Raw genomic sequence first — 20,850 nt, 5'->3', positions numbered from 1 at the left:
GGCTGGGTTATCTTGGCTCACTGCAACGTCTGCCTCCTAGATTCCTGATTCTCCTGCCTCAGTCTTCTGAGTAGCTGAGATAACAGGTGCCCACCACCATACCCAGCTGTTTTTTGTATTTTTAGTAGAGACAGGGTTTCACCATGTTGGCCAGGCTGGTGTCTTGAACTCTTGACCTCTAGTGATCCGCTCATCTCAGCCTTTCAAAGTGTTAGGATTACAGGCATGAGCCACCACACCCAGCTCCTATTGAAGTATGTTATTTCTAATCCCCAGCAATCTACTTAAGCTTCTTATTCTTGTTTCTTATAAATATAAAAATAGTTCACTGAGTCTAGCTGATTTCATTAGTATAACATATCTGTTGTTTTAAAAAACAACAGATCATTTATTTTATCTTATTATTTTTCTGTGAACTCTTCAGAGATTAAGAGCATTTCCTTCCTTTGGTTAAATCCCTTCAATGTCTCTCTATTGAAGGAGCCAAAAGTTCTTAACTGGCCTGTAAAGTTCTATTCTATATACACATTCTGCTCCATCCCACCCATAACTGCTGCACCCTTTCTTCCTTTATGTGTTGGTTGCTCTCTCTTTGGTCATTCTCCTTTGGCCGTAATAAAATTCCTTAATTCATCAGTCATGTTCTACCTTTGAGCCTTTGCTCTGGGCTGTTCGTTCTGTCTGGATAGTTGTGCCCCTAGGTAGCTGCATGGTTCTCTCACTATGTTCAGTTCTTTGCTCAGTTGTCACTTTCTCAGTGATAACCTCCTCAACCTCCTTTCTTGATCTCCCTTAGCCTATTCTATTTTGTCCAAAACTCTTATAACCATCTAACATACGTTTATTATTGTTATTGTCTATCTTCCAGCCCTAGAAAGTAAATGACGAGACAGCAGGATTTTGTTTACTCATGTATTTATAACACTTAGGATAGTGTCTGCTACAAAATAGGCACTCAGTATACATGTTGAATGAATACAGCTTTAGAAGCAAGATGGAATTTTCTTGAATGTTCAACTTAATATGATTAAAATTGCATATATAGCAAATGTGTCAGTGTTCTGAGATAGAAGAGATATAAAACATATTCTTTAATACTACATTGGATGAAAGGAAAGTCGGGGAGAAATTTCCCTAGAATGCGTAGGGCCTAGTATATAGGGAACTTTTAATGAATTTGAAACTGCAGATTGAACTTTTAGTAATTAATGTGTCATCTTTTTTAGTATTCCTATGAAGTAGTTTGCAAACATTTACTGGAAATATTAGGTAGCCTGCTTTGTATTTCTCTTCAGAAGTAACCTAGGAAAGTGTTAGAATCCTAAGAGAAATAAACACTTGGGGAATGGTTTAAGTTAGCAGTTCTCAAACTTTTGGTCTCAAATGTTAGTGCCCTTATAAAAAGTTATTGAGGATTCCAATGAACTTTTGTTACTGTGGACTATACTTGTTGATATTTACCATATTAGATATAAAAACTGAGAAAATTTAACCACAGGAAGTATTTCTTTGCCAAGTTGTACTTTGGAAGGATGTTGCTGCTGCTGCTGCTGCTTTTTTTGAGACAGAGTCTTGCTCAGTTGCCCAGGCTGGAGTGCAGTGGCACAATCTTGGCCCACTGCAACCTCAGCTTCCAGGTTCAAGGGATTATCTCACCTCAACCACCCAAGTAGCTGGGACTGCCAATATGTGCCAGCATACCTGACTAATTTTTGTCATTTTAATAGAGATAGTGTTTAGCCATGTTGGCCAGGCTGGTCTCAAACCCCTGGCTTTAAGTGATCTGCCTGCTTCAGCCTCCCAAAGTGTTGGGATTATAGGTATAAGCCACCATACCCAGCCTAGGTGCTTCTATTTGTAGCTAAAATACAACTGTGTATGACCTCGTAGGTTTTTATTGATAAATTCTTTCTCTTTTATTAGTTTTAAGTTAGTGCTTCTCAGATATTTTGGTTATACAACCCCCTTACACACTTAAAAATTATTGGGCACTCTAAAGAACTTTTGTTTCAGTGTGTTATATCTATTGGTGTTTATGATATTAGGAATTAAAAATGAGAAAATTAGTTAATTTTTAAATTTTTTTTTTTTTTTTTTTTTTTTTTGAGACGGAGTTTCGCTCTTGTTACCCAGGCTGGAGTGCAATGGCGCGATCTCGGCTCACCGCAACCTCCACCTCCTGGGTTCAGGCAATTCTTCTGCCTCAGTCTCCTGAGTAGCTGGGATTACAGGCACGCGCCACCATGCCCAGCTAATTTTTTGTATTAGTAGAGACGGGGTTTCACCATGTTGACCAGGATGGTCTTGATCTCTTGACCTCGTGATCCACCCACCTCGGCCTCCCAAAGTGCTGGGATTACAGGCTTGAGCCACCGCGCCCGGCAATTTTTAAATTTTTTTGAGACAGGGTCTTGCTGTGTTGCTCAGGCTAGAGTGCAGTGGCACGATCATAGCTCACTGCAGCCTTGACTTTTTAGCTCACTGCAGCCTTGACTTTTCAGGTTCAAGTGACCCTCCCACCTCAGCTTTGTGAATAGCTGGGACTACAGGCACGCACCACCACACTCAACTACTATTTTTTATTTTTTGTAGATACAAGGTCTCATTATGTTGCCCTGGCCAATCTCAAGCTCCCGGGTGCAAGTGATCCTCCAGCCTTGGTCTCCTTAAAGTGCTGGGATTACTGGGCCTTATTTATTTTTTTAAAGTAACAATCAGTATATTACATGTTAGTGTAATGTTTCTTTTAAAATGAAAAGTAACTGTGTTTCCTAATTCCCTAAACTTTTTTAGTGGCATTGTTTGACATTTTTGCAAATCTCTTGAATGTCTAGCATGAAGGATTCTTACATTTTCTTCTCCATTTAATCTGTACCTGTTAAGATCTGGAAGGTTTGATATTAGGAAGTGGGGCCTTTGGGAGGTTATTAGGCCATGGGGGTGGGGCTCTCATGAATTAGACTAGAGCCCTTATAAAAGGCCTGAGAAAAGACTTCTTACCCCTTCCTCTAAATGGAAGCATAGTGAAAAAAGTCTTAATCAGTGGGCCCTCACCAGACACTTAATCTGCTGGTGCCTTGATCTCAGATTTCTCAGCCTCCAGAACTGTGAGAAATAAATTTGTTTCCTCAGTGTATGGCATTTTGTTATAGTAACCTGAATGGACAGAAAATTGGTGCTGAGGAGTGGGTGCTGATGTAACAAATACTTAAAATGTGGAAGTTGCTTTCGAACTGGGTAATGGGTAGAGAGAGGGTGGAAGAGTTTTGAGGAGCATGCTGGAAAAGCCTGTATTGCTATGAATGGGCCATTAAGGGTGATGCTGGCGAGGGCTCAGAAGGAAAGGGAGAAGAGCTTTAGAGAAAGCCTCAGTTTTCTTAGAGAATACTAAGTGGTTGTGAATATGAATGGTAAAGGCCGTTCTAATGAGGTCTCATAGAAATGAGAAACATGTTATTAGACAGTAGAGGAAAGGTGTGGCAAAGAAGTTGGCTGAATTGTGTTCGTGGTCTAGTGTTTTGTGGAACATAAAACTTAGGAGCTGTGAAACTAGATTTGGCTGAGGAAATACAATCTAAGCAAAGTATTGAAGGAGTTGCCTGGTTCCTCTTGATTGCTTATCATAAAATGTAAGGAGAGAGGAATGATTTAAAGATGGAATTGTTAAAAGGGAAACAAAACTTAAAGATTTGGAAAATTCTCAGCCTATTGGTATTATAAAGAACAAGAAAGCTTATTAGAGAGAGGTCACCAAAGGTGTGGCCACACTGCCATCTAATAAGGAGATTAGTCATCTAAAAAGAAACCAGGACCTTTGTCCAAAACAGTGGAAGAATGACCCTGGCTCACACATGTAATTCCAGCACTTTGGGAGGTTAAGGCCAGGAGTTTGAGACTAGCCTGAGCAACATAGTGAAACCTCATCTCTACAAAAAAAAATTTTTTTTAATGAGCTGGGTATGGTGCCATATGCCTGTGGTCCCAGTGACTCAAGAGGCTGAGGTGGGAGGATTGCTTGAGCATGGGAGGTCAAGTCTGCAGTGAGCCATGATCTCCAGCCTGGGCAACTAAGTGGGACACTGTCTCAAAAGAAAAAAAGAATGACCCTCAAGGCAATTGAGAAATCAGTTACAGGCCTAGAGTGTAAGGGCCTGTGAGGGGTTGGGGGAGCCTAAATGCAAAGGAGGGGCCACCAGTGATTGGGGGGACCTTGGAGACCTTGGCAAGATTCCATTATGCCTGGCATCATACTCTTCTGCCACTCTAGGTATGGCTCTGATGTGATACAGGCAACACCATCTCTACCAGAGCACAGAGTGCATGAGCCCAAGGGATTTGGCTACCTCCACATTCAAAAGATGGGGCTGCCCTTGTGACCCAGGCAAGAGGACCATTACAGGGATGGGGTATGGTATATTGGTCATTTGGAAAAGATTGCTTCACTGAGTTCTGTAGATCTTTCAGATGTTCACACATTTGTTAAAGTTCACATTCTTTAATGTCACTATTGATTGCATCAGAAGCATCTTTAAGTACTCAGATGTTTTTGAACTTATGGAGGAGGATAGAGGTTTTCCAGAATTCTGATTTTTGCCTGAAATTTCAAATTTTGTCATGTTGTCAGTTTTTCTTAAAGTGAGAGTCTTGGTCGTTTTTGAGAAAATGTCTGCCAGCATTCAAGTCCTAATAACCATAGTTTAGATGTTAGTCTGTCTTTCAAGTAAAAATGGTATTCCATAATAAAAGTGATTAGTTTTTTAAAAAGTTTCAAGTGGCTGGTGAGGAAGAATACAGTGGCCACAGTACTACTTGCTTGGACTTATGCTAAGACCCCAAGCAATTTTTTCTACCATTGATTTCTCATCATCATTGTAGAAAACTTTAAACAACAATTTTAAGAGTTTATTTGAGCATTTAAGGATTCATGAATCAGACAGCAGTCAAAACCAGTGGAGGTTCAGAGTGCTGCACTTTAGCAACCTGAACAGTGGGGCTTTTATAGACTGGATGCAGAAGTAAAGAAATAACTTGATTGGCTAGGCATTTACCTTACTTGGATATGATCCAATGGAAAGTTCCTAGGTAGAGATTAGTTGGTGGGTTTTCTTTTTTTTTTTATTATTATTTTTTTTTATTGCATTTTAGGTTTTGGGGTACATGTGAAGAACATGCAAGATTGTTGCGTAGGTATACGCGTGGCAGTGTGATTTGCTGCCTTCCTCCCCTTCACCTATTCTCTGGCATTTCTCCCCATGCTATCTCTCCCCAACTCCCCACCCACCACTGTCCCTCCCCTATTTCCACCCAACAGACCCCAGAGTGTAGTGCTCCCCTCCCTGTGTCCATGTGTTCTCATTGTTCAACACCCGCCTATGACTGAGAACATGCAGTGTTTGATTTTCTGTTCTTTGAGAATGATGGTTTCCAGGTTCATCCATGTCCCTACAAAGGACACGAACTCATCGTTTTTGATGGCTGCATAGTATTCCATGGTGTATATGTGCCACATTTTCCCTGTCCAGTCTATCATCGATGGGCATTTGGGTTGGTTCCAGGTCTTTGCTATTGTAAACTGTGCTGCAGTGAACATTCGTGTGCATGTGTCCTTACAGTAGAACGATTTATAATCCTTTGGATATATACCCAGTAATGGGATTGCTGGGTCAATTGGAATTTCTATTTCTAGGTCCTTGAGGAATCGCCACACTGTCTTCCACAATGGTTGAACTGATTTACACTCCCACCAACAGTGTAAAAGCCTTCCTATTTCTCCACATCCTCTCCAGCATCTGTTGTTTCCAGATTTTTTAATGATCGCCATTCTAACTGACGTGAGATGGTATTTCAATGTAGTTTTGATTTGCATTTCTCTAATGACCAGTGATGATGAGCATTTTTTCCTATTTGTGTTGGCCTCATGTATGTCTTCTTTTGTAAAGTTCTGTTCATATCCTTCGCCCACTTTTGAATGGGCTTGTTTTTTTCTTGTAAATCTGTTTTAGTTCTTTGTAAATTCTGGATGACAGCCCTTTGTCAGATGGGTAAACTGCAAAAATTTTTTCCCATTCTGTTGGTTGCCAATTCACTCTAATGACTGTTTCTTTTGCCATGCAGAAGCTGTGGAGTTTGATTAGGTCCCATTTGTCTATTTTGGCTTTTGTTGCCAATGCTTTTGGTATTTTGGTCATGAAATCCTTGCCTACGCCTATGTCCTGAATGGTTTTGCCTAGATTTTCTTCTAGGGTTTTTATGGTGTTAGGTCTTATGTTTAAGTCTTTAATCCATCTGGAGTTAATTTTAGTGTAAGGTGTCAGGAAGGGGTCCAGTTTCTGCTTTCTGCACATGGCTAGCCAGTTTTCCCAACACCATTTATTAAACAGGGAATCCTTTCCCCATTGCTTGTTTTTGTCAGGTTTGTCAAAGATCGGATGGTTGTAGATATGTTGCGTTGCCTCCGAGGCCTCTGTTCTGTTCCATTGGTCTATATCTTTGTTTTGGTACCAGTACCATGCTGTTTTTATTACTGTAGCCTTGTAGTATAGTTTGAAGGCCGGTAGTGTGATGACTCCCACTTTGTTCTTTTTGCTTAGAATTGACTTGGCTATGCGGGCTCTCTTTTGGTTCCATATGAAGTTTAAGGTTTTTTTTCCAGTTCTGTGAAGAAGGTCATTGGTATCTTGATGGGGATAGCATTGAATTTGTAAATTACTTTGGGCAGTATGGCCATTTTCACGATATTGATTCTTCCTAACCATGAACAAGGAATGTTTCTCCATCTGTTTGTGTCCTCTCTTATTTCGTTGAGCAGTGGTTTGTAGTTCTCCTTGAAGAGGTCCTTTACGTTCCTTGTTAGTTGTATTCCTAGGTATTTTATTCTCTTTGTAGCAATTGTGGATGGCAGTTCATTCTTGATTTGGCTCTCTTTAAGTCTGTTATTGGTGTATAGGAATGCTTGTGATTTTTGCACATTGATTTTGTATCCTGAGACTTTGCTGAAGTTGCTTATCAGTTTCAGGAGATTTTGGGTTGAGATGATGGGGTCTTCTAGATATACAATCATGTTGTCTACAAATAGAGACAATTTGACTTCCTCCTTTCCTAATTGAATACCCTTTATTTCTTTTTCTTGCCTGATTGCTCTGGCTAGAACTTCCAGTACTATATTGAATAGGAGTGGTGAGAGAGGGCATCCTTGTCTAGTGCCTGATTTCAAAGGGAATGCTTCCAGTTTTTGCCCATTCAGTATGATATTGGCTGTTGGTTTGTCATAAATAGCTTTTATTATTTTGAGATATGTTCTGTCAATATCTAGTTTATTGAGGGTTTTTAGCATAACGGGCTGTTGAATTTTGTCAACGGCCTTCTCTGCATCAATTGAGATAATCATATGGTTTTTGTCTTTGGTTCTGTTTGTGTCGTGAATTACGTTTATAGACTTGCGTATGTTGAACCAGCCTTGCATCCCCGGGATGAATCCTACTTGATCATGGTGGATAAGCTTTTTGATATGTTGTTGCAATCGGCTTGCCAGGATTTTATTGAAGATTTTTGCATCTATGTTCATCATGGATATTGGCCTGAAGTTTTCTTTTCTTGTTGAGTCTCTGCCGGGTTTTGGTATCAGGATGATGTTGGTCTCATAAAATGATTTGGGAAGGATTCCCTCTTTTTGGATTATTTGGAATAGTTTCAGAAGGAATGGTACCAGCTCTTCTTTGTATGTCTGGTAGAATTTGGCTGTGAACCCATCTGGACCTGGGCTTTTTTTGGGTGGTAGGCTCTTTTTTTTTTTTCTTTTTTTTTTTGTGACGGAGTTTTGCTCTTGTTACCCAGGCTGGAGTGCAATGGTGCGATCTTGGCTCACTGCAACCTCCATCTCCTGGGTTCAAGTAATTCTCCTGCCTTAGCCTCCCAAGTAGCTGGGACTACAGGCGTGCGCCACCATGCCCAGCTAATTTTTGTATTTTTAACAGAGACGCGGTTTCACCATGTTAACCAGGATGGTCTCGATCTCTTGACCTCGTGATCCACCCGCCTCGGCCTCCCAAAGTGCTGGGATTATAGGTGTGAACCACCGCGCCTGGCCTGGGTGGTAGGCTCTTAATTGCTGCCTCAACTTCAGACCTTGTTATTGGTCTGTTCAGGGTTTCAACTTCTTCCTGGTTTAGGCTTGGGAGGAGCAAGTGTCCAGGAACTTACCCATTTCTTCCAGGTTTCCTAGTTTACGTGCATAGAGTTGTTTGTAATAATCTCTGATGATGGTTTGAATTTCTGTGGAATCTGTGGTGATATCCCCTTTATTGTTTTTTATTGCATCTATTTGGTTATTCTCTCTTTTCTTTTTTATTAATCTGGCTAGTGGTCTATTTTGTTGATCTTTTCGAAAAACCAGCTCCTGGATTTATTGATTTTTTTGAAGGGCTTTTTGTGTCTCTATCTCCTTCAGTTCTGCTCTGATCTTAGTTATTTCTTGTCTTCTGCTAGGTTTTGAGTTTTTTTGATCTTGCTCCTCTAGCTCTTTCAATTTTGACGATGGGGTGTCAATTTTAGATCTCTCCTTGCTTCTCATGTGGGCACTTATTGCTATATATTTTCCTCTAGAGACTGCTTTAAATGTGTCCCAGAGATTCTGGTATGTTGTGTCTTCATTCTCGTTGGTTTTGAAGAACATCTTTATTTCTGCCTTCATTTCATTGTTTATCCAGTCAACATTCAGGAGAACGTTGTTCAGTTTCCATGAAGCTGTGCGGTTCTGAGTTAGTTTCTGAATTCTGAGTTCTAACTTGATTGCACTGTGGTCTGAGAGACTGTTATGATTTCTGTTCTTTTGCATTTGCTGAGGAGTGATTTACTTCCAATTATGTGGTCAATTTTAGAGTAGGTGTGATGTGGTGCTGAGAAGAATGTATATTCTGTGGATTTGGGGTGGAGAGTTCTGTAAATGTCTATTAGGTTTGCTTGTTCCAGGTCTGAGTTCAAGTCCTGGATATCCTTGTTAATTTTCTGTCTCGTTGATCTGTCTGATATTGACAATGGGGTGTTAAAGTCTCCCACTATTATTGTGTGGAAGTCTAAGTCTCTTTGTAAGTCATTAAGACCTTGCCTTGTGTATCTGGGTGCTCCTGTATTGGGTGCGTACATATTTAGGATCGTTAGCTCTTCTTGTTGCATTGATCCTTTTACCCTTATGTAATGTCCTTCTTTGTCTCTTTTGATCTTTGTTGCTTTAAAGTCTATTTTATCAGAGACGAGAATTGCAACTCCTGCTTTTTTTTTGCTCTCCAAGTTGGTGGGTTTTCATTAGTCATCTTACTGTTGACATTAGGTTTCCGTTTACTTGCGTGGGAAGCCAAGGCACTGGAACCATTTCAGCCTGATGGCCTCCTAATTAAAAAAATTTCGAAAATATCCAAATGTCAGGATAGTGAAAAGGCAAGTGGTATGAAGTTCTTCTGTTTTATAGAAAGGGCTTCAAGTACCCTCAGGTTTACAGACCACTTTTTGAGAGACAGTGGTTTAAATGTTTTTGTGTGAATTGTATTGGTTAGTCTGTTCATGCATTTGTTACTTCTGTAGTTGTCATGTTTTGTTAAGGTTTAAATGTGTTGAGAGTGGAAAAAATGGTGGAGTTTGAGGTGTGAGCAGCCTAGGGTGCATGCACGGAAAAGCAGTAGTTTTGGTCGATTGATCCTGAGGTTCAATCTAATCCGTGAAGTCCATGGAAATCTCGATTGTTTCTGAATTGTTGCTTTATATCCACACATTTATCATTTAGCTTTATATTTAAATGTACAAACTTTAGGGGAATTTTTACCTTTAAAAAATGTGAAGAGAGGCCAGACTTGGTGGCTCACGCCTATAATCCCAGCACTTTGGGAGGCTGAGGCTGGTGAATCACAATGCCAGGTGTTTGAGACCAATCTGGCCAATATGGGGAAACCCCGTCTCCGCTGAAAATACAAAAAGTATCCAAGTGTGGTGGCATATGCCTGTAGGCTCAGCTACATGGGAGGCTGAGGCAGAAGAATTGCTTGAACCTGGGAGGTGGAGGTTGAAGTGAGCCAGCATCGCGCCACTGCACTCCAGCTTGGGCGACAGAGCGAGACTCCGTCCCAAAAAAAAAAAAAAGAAGAGAGAAAAAGGAGAGTTCTAAAAGAGCTTTTATCTTTTCTTCCCTTGCCTTATAATCTTTTTCGTGTTGTATTAAGAAAGTTTATTTTGGCTTGAGGTTTAGGTAATTTTTAATTTACACTCATGCTTAAGAAACCACAAACCAAAAAATAATTACTTTATGTTAAAAAGTTTATTTAAAGTTGTGCTTCTCATGCCTTGCTAAAACTCAATTTAGGAAGATGAAAAATAGAAACACTCTTTGTGGTTGCTGATGCTAGGGCTTCATTCTTATGAGTTCATTAGTTTCTGATGGTTCAATTTTAGATAAGGTGCAGGAAAGAGGGTGTAAGTGATTTAGGAAGGGCTGTGAGTTTAGGGTTTTAAGACTGGTTTCCACTTCCTTCTGTGGATCCCCTATTATTGAGAAAATGTGCCTTCAGTTGACTAGAGGGGTATGCTAACTGTAATAGTATCTTTTCTCTTTCCTTTCATCATTGAATCATATAGTTTGCAAAATATTTCAGTTGACAGATTTTATTAGTTCACATTTTCACTATCCAGGTTCCACTTGAGTTTAAAAAGAAAGTCATACTTTAGTGGAAGTACCAGAAATGTTGAGCAGTAACAAGTAGAATTTATGCTCTGGGTCATAAGAAAGTTTTATTAGAATTTAAAAAGAAAATCTTTTAAGTTCTAGCACATGATAAATATTGACAGGTTCTCTCCCTCTTTTCCTTCTCCTATAAATGATGCATTTGATATTTTAGAGACTTGTTATATATAACTTAGTGACTAACTTTGTAATAGTGAGAAATCTTTTGGTATACTCTTGTCATTGGTATAAAGTACTCCTAAGTTGATGGGGAAAGTAAGGAAAGGATTTTTGCTTTTGGTTTTAAAGGACTATGTGATTATTATTTTTGTTTTGTTTTATATGTTTATTTTTTGAAACCATAGTTTTTTATATGGTAATTTTGGTATGGTTCTAGCATGACTTATCTGGAAGCTATCCAATTTTTACAATTGAAAGTTAGCCATAAATGCTTTTCTCAAATTGGATAATTGAACAATGGTACTCTACCTATTTTGCATATTTTGGTAATTTCATATTTATAATTTATGTCCCTGGGTATAGTAGTGTGATTAATGAAAACAGATTGTTTTCTCTGCTTATACTGGATTAGGCTTATATATTTTTTAGAGATGTCTAGCTAGATTCAAAATCTTATTCCTCTTTGCCCACCTCCTGAAAAATTGCGAAGTAATTGGGAAAAAAATTGTAGACTCTTGATTGGGTACCTCCTTGTCAGTAGTGACCTCATGTTGCAGTCTGCTTCCATTAAACTGCAGAGTGTAGCACAGTCCTACTATTTGTAGGAGGACTCAGCACTAATAATTGCTCAGCAGTTTTTATAAGCCCATCACTGTCCTTTACTTTGTTTTTAATGAAGTCTTTATCTGATGTTTTTGTTGGAAGATGCCAGGGTATTCAGAATGGTTTCCAAGGCTCTGTTGCACAGGTAAAGTGATCTTTACCAGAGTTAGTTGAGGTTTAGCTGCAGTACTTTTATTGAAATACTGTTTGTAGCATTAAATATTTTTACAATTGGGAAATTAATAGTTTCTTATTTTATTTGGATACAAAATATTAGTGACTAGAATAAGCGGTTGCAAGATTGATCTTATGTTTTGAAGATGGTTATGTCATCGTAGGCAGATTTGAAAATACAGTTAATAGCAGAAGGGATAAAATGTCAGGGAATGACTATAGTCTTCAATGTTATGCTTGACTGATGACTTTAAAATATGTATGTCCCCTGTGATTTATTGTTTGTCTTTCTAGTCTAGTCTTCCTTGTCTGGGGGTTTAATGAATGCAGTTAGCATTTCTAGGTGGTCTTCATGGCATCTGCCTGTAGTTCCTAAGTAATTTGACCTGAAGTTTTTCAGCAATTATTTTTCTTGTGTCTTTATTTTAGAACTCACCTCCTTGTGATATTTATACATTTTAGCTGCAGACGCTTAGCTATATTGATACATCTTTTTTTATATCTATTGGTGTGTGTGAGCCCTGGCTTATACATGAGGGCTTTTTACCCACAGGATTTGACTAAAGTATGAAAATAAAGAATAATTAATATTTGTGAAATATGAAAGCTAAGTCAATCCTTTTTGTCCTTCAGAAGCTCAGAGAACAAAGTTTTACAGTTCATTTGTATATAGCCTCATGAATGACAACCTGACTCTTAAAGTGCAAAATCTATTTATTTGATTCGTTTACTTTGGCTGGTGGGAGCTCCTTATTAAAAGGAGCTGTTTAGTTTTGATTGTCCTGGGATATTCTTCAGGGCTAAAGAATCTTTCCTCTTGCACTAATAATTGAGCTTGCTGACCACTACTTTTATATATACTTATAGTTTTCAGTAGCAATTTAAAAGGAAGCAGAAAGATCAACTGTCTTGTGATCTGTTCAGTTTAAGACCACTGGAGCTTTTGTCTCTTTTTGGCTCCTTTGAGTAACTGGAAATTTTATTAAACTTTATTCTTTTTGGAGGCTAGATATAGATCTAGGCCACTGTTTCTCAGACTTACCAGTATGAATAAGAATCATCACTGGCATTTGTTAAAAACGTAGACTCTGGGCCGGGCGCGGTGGCTCAAGCCTGTAATCCCAGCACTTTGGAAGGCCGAGGCGGGTGGATCACGAGGTCAAGAGATCGAGACCATCCTGGTCAACATGGTGAAACCCCGTCTCTACTAATACAAAAAATTAGCTGGGCATGGTGGCACGTGCCTGTAATCCCAGCTACTCAGGAGGCTGAGGCGTGAGAATTGCCTTTACCCAGGAGGCGGAGGTTGTGGTGAGCCGAGATCGCGCCATTGCACTCCAGCCTGGGTAATGAGCGAAACTCCGTCTCAAAAAAAAAAAAAAATGTAGACTCTTTCGGGCTCGGTGGCTTACGCCTGTAATCCCAGCACTTTGGGAGGCTGAGGTGGGCAGATCATGAGGTCAGGAGTTTGAGACCAGCCTGACCCAACATGGGGAAACCCTTTCTTTACTAAGAATACAAAAATTAGCTGGGCGTGGTGGCACGCTCCTGTAGTCCCAGCTGCTTGGGAGGCTGAAGCAGGAGAATCTCTTGAGACAGGGAGATCGAGGCTGCATTGAACTTTGTTTGCGCCACTGCACTCCAGCCTGGGTGACAAAATGAGACCCTCTCTCAAAAAAAAGTTTCTAATTTTAATCAAATTTATCACTCTTTTTCTCCTGTGATTAATACTTTTTGTGTCATGTTTAAGAAATCTTTTCCTAAATAAACATTTCTACATTATCATCTTTCAGCTTTATTATTTTACCTTTCATGTTTAGATTTATGGTCTACTCAGAATTGATTTTATCTCTCATGTATGAGGTCGGGGTCAAGTTGACTTTTTCCATATGGATACCAAATTGTATCAGCGTTCATTTTTGAAAACACTACCATTTCCCTGCTTTCTGTACCAACACCTTTCATTCTAAATCAAGTGTATATGATGGTTGTTTTTCTTTTCTGTTTGCCTGTTTTTGTGTGGGTGCCATACTATTTTATTTACTTTGGCTTTATGGTATTTGAAGTTTGGCATAGAGTACAGATCTCCAACAAAATAACACTGTCACTCCAGGAGATTCCGATACAAGTGGTCCATGGTTGACATCCCTGCTCTAGAGATGCTGTGAGAGAGCTCCCAAATTCTCGCCTGGTATATTTACCTGTGTTTATAGTTATAAAAACATATTATTAAATGAAGCCATTCTGATACATAGTTGCACACATTGTTTATGCTTGCACGTATAAAAACAATTTCTGGTACTTTGTAATCTTTATGAGCACCAATGATTTCAGAACAGTCCATCGTATGTATCCTGGTCCATTTTATATATTCATTTGCTGATATTTCTTTCTTAAAAATAATTCTTCAAATATAGTAAAATGCTAATTATAGACTCTCAACTTTGGGCTATACATGTTCTTATACAGTTTATTTTCACTTTTCTGTATTTTTGAGAATTTTTATAATATTGGAAAAAATGCTATAGAGAATACTTTATGGTATAAAATCCCTCCTCCCCTTTTGTATCTAGGATAGATTGTGGTAGATTTGATGAACCCTTTTTGGTAGTCTCAGATGTGGACTTTCTGAGTCAAAGAGCATGCATATTTTTAGAGCTCTTTTTTACTCATTAACCTTCCCACTAGCAACATGCATGTTTCATAGCCTTTATCAGTATACTGTATTGACATCAGCAGAAATATATATATACATTTTATTTTAATCCTTATTTATTTATTTTGAGATAGGGGTCTCACTATGTTGTCCAGTCTGGCCTCAAACTTCTGGGCTCAAGTGATCCTCTCAACTCAGCCTCCTGAGTAGCTGAGACTTCAGGCATGAGCTACTGGCACCTGGCTCTTAAGCCTTATTTTGAACTTGCATTTCTAGTTAAGCGGATTATTTTTCTTTTTGGTTATTTGATTCTTTATGAAATATATCCATTTACCTACTAGCATTTTATTGAAAATCTAATCTGACAAAAAAGGGTGAGAAAATTCCTCTGGTAAAATGAGCAGATGACTAACGGGCAAATCTGAGAAAGAACAGAGAGGAGATAAGCCCTACCAAGAGTTAAAACATTATATAAAGCTTTAGTAACAGACTGATGAAGTAAGTAGTTGGAAATTAGAAAGCTTTTTCAGAATTTGGTATAAGATAAAGCAAAAGCTCACCAGAAATCACAAATTAAATGGTTAAGAGTATTCAATTTATAGATTTTCCCCACACCATTCAATATGCCACATTGTCTGTGGATTATAGTTAGATATTATAAATGAAAAGAATATTTCTCAATAGGTAGGGAATCATCTAAGTTTAGTAGAGATTGCAAATATTGCCAAGGAAAATAAAACAGGTTGCACTACATAAAAATTTAACTTTTATAATTTAATAGCAGCTCATAACCAAAATGTAAAAATATAAGCAATAGTTTATTACAGCAAAATATCGGGAAAAGATCTAATATCCTAGTTAATGTTAAGACTCTTTAGGGAAAGCGTCATTTATCTTTTTACTTTGTGTTTTTTTTCTGCAGAAGTCAATAAATATTTTAACTTTTAGCTCACAGGAAACTACTAGAAATAAACTGATGATGGCTACACTCTTCTTTGGGCCATGTTTTGGCTTTTTTTCCTCCCCAGCTTTTTTTGATTTCAGAAATGAAGTTTCAAAAAACTTCAGGTTTTTTTTTTTTCTTTTTTCTTTTTGAGACAGGGTGTCTTTCTGTCACCCAGGCGGGTGTGCAGTAGCACGATTATAGCTCACTGCAACTTCCAGCTCCTGGGCTCACCGATCCTCCTGCCCCAGCCTCCCAAGTAGCTAGGAATACAGGTGTGCACCACCATGCCAGGCTGATTTTTAAATTTTTTGTAGAGATGGGATCTCACTATGTTGCCCAGGATGGTCTTGAACTCCTAGTTTCAAATGAACTTTTAGCCTCAGCCTCCCGAAGTGCTGGAATTACAGGCATGAGCCACTGCACCTAGCTGGAAAAATCTTTATGAGTGTTGGTAACACTTCCCAGGAGATGATTAGCATGAAGGCATTTAGAACTAAAAATAATCAATTCGTTAGAAACTAGCATGATACTGGCAGTTAACAAAAATGTTTTTATATGTAGGAGGGGTTATGCCTGTCAAACCAAGGGGCTTACTGTTGTCTGATAAAGCATTTACTTTGCTACTGAGAGATGTGACGATTGTTGAGTGAATGAATGGTAAATAATAGTCATTTGGTTTCCTACAGTGGATCCTGATAATACCAAGTTGATAGTGTTTGTTCTGCATGTTGGTTAGAGATTGTATTGCCACATTTTGGAGGGTCTTTATAAAACTAATTTACATTTTTTAAATGACGAGGTAGCTACAGGTGTGGTGTTCAGGTCAAGAAGGCAGGGTCACTCCTCCTTGTGGCTAAGTGTTGGCTCTGATGATATGCTTAGGCACATAGTGCCGTTTAGACATACTTTATCTCTTATCTGATAAATGAGTTTTTAAAATTACCTATATTCATGAACAGCTAATAACTATTGTTCACTTAAATCCAGTACAAGTAATTTTCCGTCCAGCTTTGGGAATCAATCAGTTTTTCTCCAAGTGAGCACCAGAGAAAGTAGTTGTCCCCCTCTTACCCCCATAAGTGTATATATTTGGTGGTCTTTTTGTGTGAATAATAATTTCTTTAGAAAATTACATTCATCCTCTCTGAGAGGTGCTCATGCTGTGGTGTGTGTATTGTTTTTAGTCACTTTTTTTTTGTTTTAGAAGACAGTAGAATGTCTTTGTTAATAGCAGGGGCTTTGGGGTCCCCAACTCAGGGCCATATGCTTTGGCCAAGTTAATTAACATTTTCGAGCTTCACTTTTGTGGAAAGGGGGAAATAATTGTAACTCCTTGGGTATTGAAAGTTATTAAATGAGATAAATGCATGTCATGCTCCTAGCCCATAATGAATATTAAATGAATACTAGCTTTTAAATTCTTGGTTTTGTTAGTGATATGTTTTTCCAAGTTTATTTTTTTTGGTTGATATTTGAAAGCTTTACTAACCAGATTCAGAAAATGTTTCCAACTTGATATGTAACCAAGAATACAACACTTAGTGGGTGCTCTCCTGGTTGTGTCAAGGTAATGCAAATGTGGCAGATTTCATCACATTTTATAGTTATTGAGTATTGAAATGTTTATAGTTAATTTCTTTCTTTGATTACAGCACCCATATATCTCCCATCAGCATCCTACCAGCCTCTACAGAGTAAGTAGTATATTTATAGAAGACAAATTTTTAAGATTTTAAAATACTACTAAGCTGTAGAAATGAAAATAATGTACTTATTGTGCTCACTTTAGGGGAAAGACTGTTTATAGGCAGTAAACAATTTAGTATTTTATGTGCTGAAATAGGAACAAGTGAAGAAGAAACCTGTTGCATTAATATACAAAATAAAGATGAGCTTTCTTCAGATGATTATTTTTTGGATCCTCTGAAATAATTGAAAAATGTTCATGGAAGTGTAAGTTTTAAAAAAGTTGACCTAAAAAGTGTGAGCAATACTCATAGTTCTTTCATTTAGCTGAGTGTTAGTAGATTATTTTGCTTTATAAGTATAGCTCTGAAAAGTCTTATTTAAGTGGTTTTCCATATAGTGAGGAGTGAATTATAGGGACAACCGACCCTTCCCATCCCAGTAACAATAGAGACATTATGGTTGATTTGTATACGATTGTCTGTCTGGGTAAATTTTACTTTTAAAACTTAAGCCAGTATCATGTATTCCTTTTATGTGTTTCTTTTTATACTTCAGTTTACCCATTTAAATATCATAATAGTTTTACTGGTCAAAGGTTTCAGCATTTATGTCTGTGTGACCAGATATCCAGTTAGAGTGACTGCTTCTTACTAAACTGTGTTATGTTTTGTAGTATTTTAGAAAGAACAATTAGAGCAGCTGTGGAACAGCACCTTTTTGATCTGCAGAGCAGCATAGATCATGATCTTAAGAATTTACAACAGCAAAATGTGGTGTGTAATAACGAAGCAGAAAGTATTCATTGTGATGGGGAAGGATCTGATAACCAGTAAGAAACATTTTACTGTTGTTTATTAAAATAATGTCATAAAATAGTTTTATCTTCAAAAACTGTATTTCTACTTAAATAACAGGGCCTCATCTTTCTTGGAGATTTCTGAAAGTCATTGTGAAAAGTGACTGTGTTTATATACTTGCATATACATCCATAATTAACACTGAAAAATCTCCTAACTTTTTTCATAATGTTTTATTAAGTCCAACACAGGTTTGTTTCGTTTTTGTTTTTTTTTCCTGAACATCAAATGAAGTAACAAGCTTACCTTTAGGAATTATGTTGTATGAAAAATAACTTTAAGAAATTAGACTGTGCAAGAGATGGTCACACTTTGAGAGGCATTCAGTGATCTAGGCAGACAGTTATAGGAGCAGCAGATTGATATCACTATAGTGCATATGATCATTGAGTGAAAAGGTGGGCAGAATCATCCTTTGCTATTTAAATGGTTATCCCTTGCCACCAACCTCTCCCCTCCCCACGTTTTTGTTAGGTTAGCTTTTTAATACAGGTTGAACAAAATCCAAAATCTGACATGCTCCCTAATCCAAAAGTCCAAAATCTGAAATGCTCCCAAATCCAAAACTTTGAGCACTGACATGATACTCAAAAGAAACGCTCATGTGAGCATTTTGGAGTTTGGATTTTCAGATTAGTGATGCTAATCTGGCACCTCTCCTTGGGATGTTGTGAGGGACTTTGTTTGTTATGCACTCTGAAAATTTTCATAAGCAAATGAGTGGCTGGTTAATATAATTAATTTATGGGCCAGTTGCTAATAGGCAAATATTCCAAAATCTGAAAACAAAAAAACAAACAAACAAAAAACCCCAAATCTGAAGCACTTCTGGTTCCAAGCATTTCTGACAAGGAATACTCAACCTGTATTTAACCTTTATTAGTTAAAGGTACCTGTAAGACTTGATGTTACTCCACTCTTCATCTGACTCATTACCTTTAAATGAAGGAAAGCCTTTCTTTATTTTCTATTACTTTAGCCCAGTACTTCAGGATACCTGTGTACCTCCCTCAGAAACCATGGTGCAGTGATTTCATGTCTTTCATATATCAGTGTTTTTTCAGGGGACAGATGATAAAGACGTACCCAAATCTAGAAGATTCATAGGAGGGTAAAAAAAAAAAAGATAATTGGGGAGTAATTTTTTTTTTTAAGACAGTTTTTAAAAGGGCTAACTAGAATAGCTATCAAATATGAAATGAAACTGAAAAATGTAAATTATGTGAAAACCAGTGGTAGGAATGTTTATTTTTGGAATTCCATGTAGTATAATTGCAAGTGTGTCATGGATGGCACTGCCAGCCAGTGCAGCTCTATTTGATGGCTTTGGTTTGTGTACTTTGAAGGCATGATTAGAATATATACAACTGGGAAAAGGCGACAGAGGGAAAGAAAAGAAAAAAATTAAAAAGGAAAAAATTATGCAATTGGATCTATTGGAAGTATTTGGGCAGAATATGAAGGGGAAAAAAGCAGTATGTAAAAGTTAGAAATAGTGGGAAAATGTTTCAAAGGATGTAAGCAGATTTCTTGGAGTTTGTCCTTAGCTTAGCTAAGGATCCTGCAAACCTATACCCATTGGTCAGACAATATTCTTATTTTCATCACTGGGGAATACATATTCTATCGAGGGAAGTGGTACCATCTTTGGAAACAAAAACTGCAGTGTTTTGTATATTCAAAACTGTGTAAGATGACAACTCTGCAGCAGGAAGCTATTTCTGTTTTACTTGATAAGGTGTTAGACATTGTAGTGTCTAGTACTGGACTTGTATTTGAACAGGACAGATGGGTCATTATTGTGTGAGACTGTGTATTTGCAAGGGAAATGACTATTTTGCACATAAATTATTTTAAAAGCCATTCATTCGGTTATGAAAATTTTTAGAGGGGGTAATAAACAAGATCCCTCATAACATCCCAAGGAGACAAAAACTTAGCAGATTTAATAATCTAATTTAGCAAGACAAAAAAAAGTGGATTTTTGTGAAAAGTACACATTTTTTTTAACAAATAAAAGTTTCAGATCATTGTTATTTACTTATTTTAAAGTAAAGGCATTACATAGTCAACATTTGGCCTGATCTAATTTTTTAAACTTCATCTCTAGGGTTAATATTGCTGATGATATTATTAATGCCAGTGAAAGTAACAGAGACTGTTCAGAACCTGTGGCTAGCACTAATTTAGACAATGAAGTTATGCAGCAAGATTGTGTATTTGAGAATGAAGAAAATAACCAGGTAAGGAATGTCAAAAATGTGTGTTAGGTGTGTTCGATGTATAACTTTGATTGTTTCATGTGTTCCTTTGATGTCAGTATTTTGCCAGATATAGTTCAGTATTTTGCTGGCACACTTAATTGTCTCAATTATAAATCCCCAAGAATATACATTCTCTCAGAGTTTAGGAAACATCACTGGTAGAAAAGTTTAAAGCAACTTATTTTAAGTTATTTTCCTAGAAAGAAATTATTATGTCAGCTGAGGTGGTTAGGTGGTATTGTGGTTGACTTTTGTTATTTTTAAGACAGCTTCTGTATTTCTTAGGAGTTTTGGTGAAGAGCATGGTATAGGGGAGAACATACAATATTCTCATATAGCTCTTAGGATGGGATAGACCCCTGTAACAAAATACTGGTTAACAAGAGAAAAGCAAGTATTAAGATATGTGTACTTCATGTACACATGGGAGATACTTGGGGGAAGTGAGTAAATCTCTCAGAGGTGGCTTAAATATCATCATGCCCTGAAACAAAGGAAAGAAGGATGTTGGAGAGATCTACTTGTAATAAGATGGCCAGGAAAAGCACCGTAAGCAAAGTTAAGGTTTGCTCTGAAGATTGATAGTTTTAGAGTCAGAGAGGAGACACCATAGAAATGGAGATTTCTACTGCAGGTAAAAATTTCTTTTCTAAAAGAGTAATTTCTCTGTATTATCCTGTATTTTCTATTTCTGAAAATAATCAGCTCAAAATAATCCTTATGCCAAAGAGGCATAATTTGGTGTGGCATGTTCTGAGCCCCCACTGTTGACATCC

The 20,850-nt window shown here is 37.7% G+C and overlaps 1 protein-coding gene across 5 annotated transcripts in view; it reads left to right on the top strand.

Moving 5' to 3' along the window:
• FAM13B (family with sequence similarity 13 member B) overlaps window positions 1–20,850 on the top strand; it is a 102,299-nt gene that overhangs the window by 41,827 nt on the left and 39,622 nt on the right. For all 5 annotated transcript variants that reach the window (XR_001104594.2, XM_012434498.2, XM_064366358.1 and 2 more), the window contains 3 exons: window positions 16,917–16,958; window positions 17,627–17,782; window positions 19,921–20,053. Coding sequence is in view for 4 of the 5 variants with exons in the window: in XM_012434498.2 (XP_012289921.1) it covers window positions 16,917–16,958; window positions 17,627–17,782; window positions 19,921–20,053 (331 nt within the window). In the remaining variant the exon portion in view is untranslated. The remainder of the gene's footprint in view (window positions 1–16,916; window positions 16,959–17,626; window positions 17,783–19,920; window positions 20,054–20,850) is intronic.

Source organism: Aotus nancymaae, unplaced genomic scaffold, assembly GCF_030222135.1.
Source record: "Aotus nancymaae isolate 86718 unplaced genomic scaffold, 86718_ANA_hifiasm-v0.15.2.pri h1tg000064l_1, whole genome shotgun sequence".
NCBI classification, from domain to species: domain Eukaryota; kingdom Metazoa; phylum Chordata; class Mammalia; order Primates; family Aotidae; genus Aotus; species Aotus nancymaae.
Note: the sequence above shows the minus strand (reverse complement) of the source record. Positions and strands in the feature narration are given on the sequence as shown.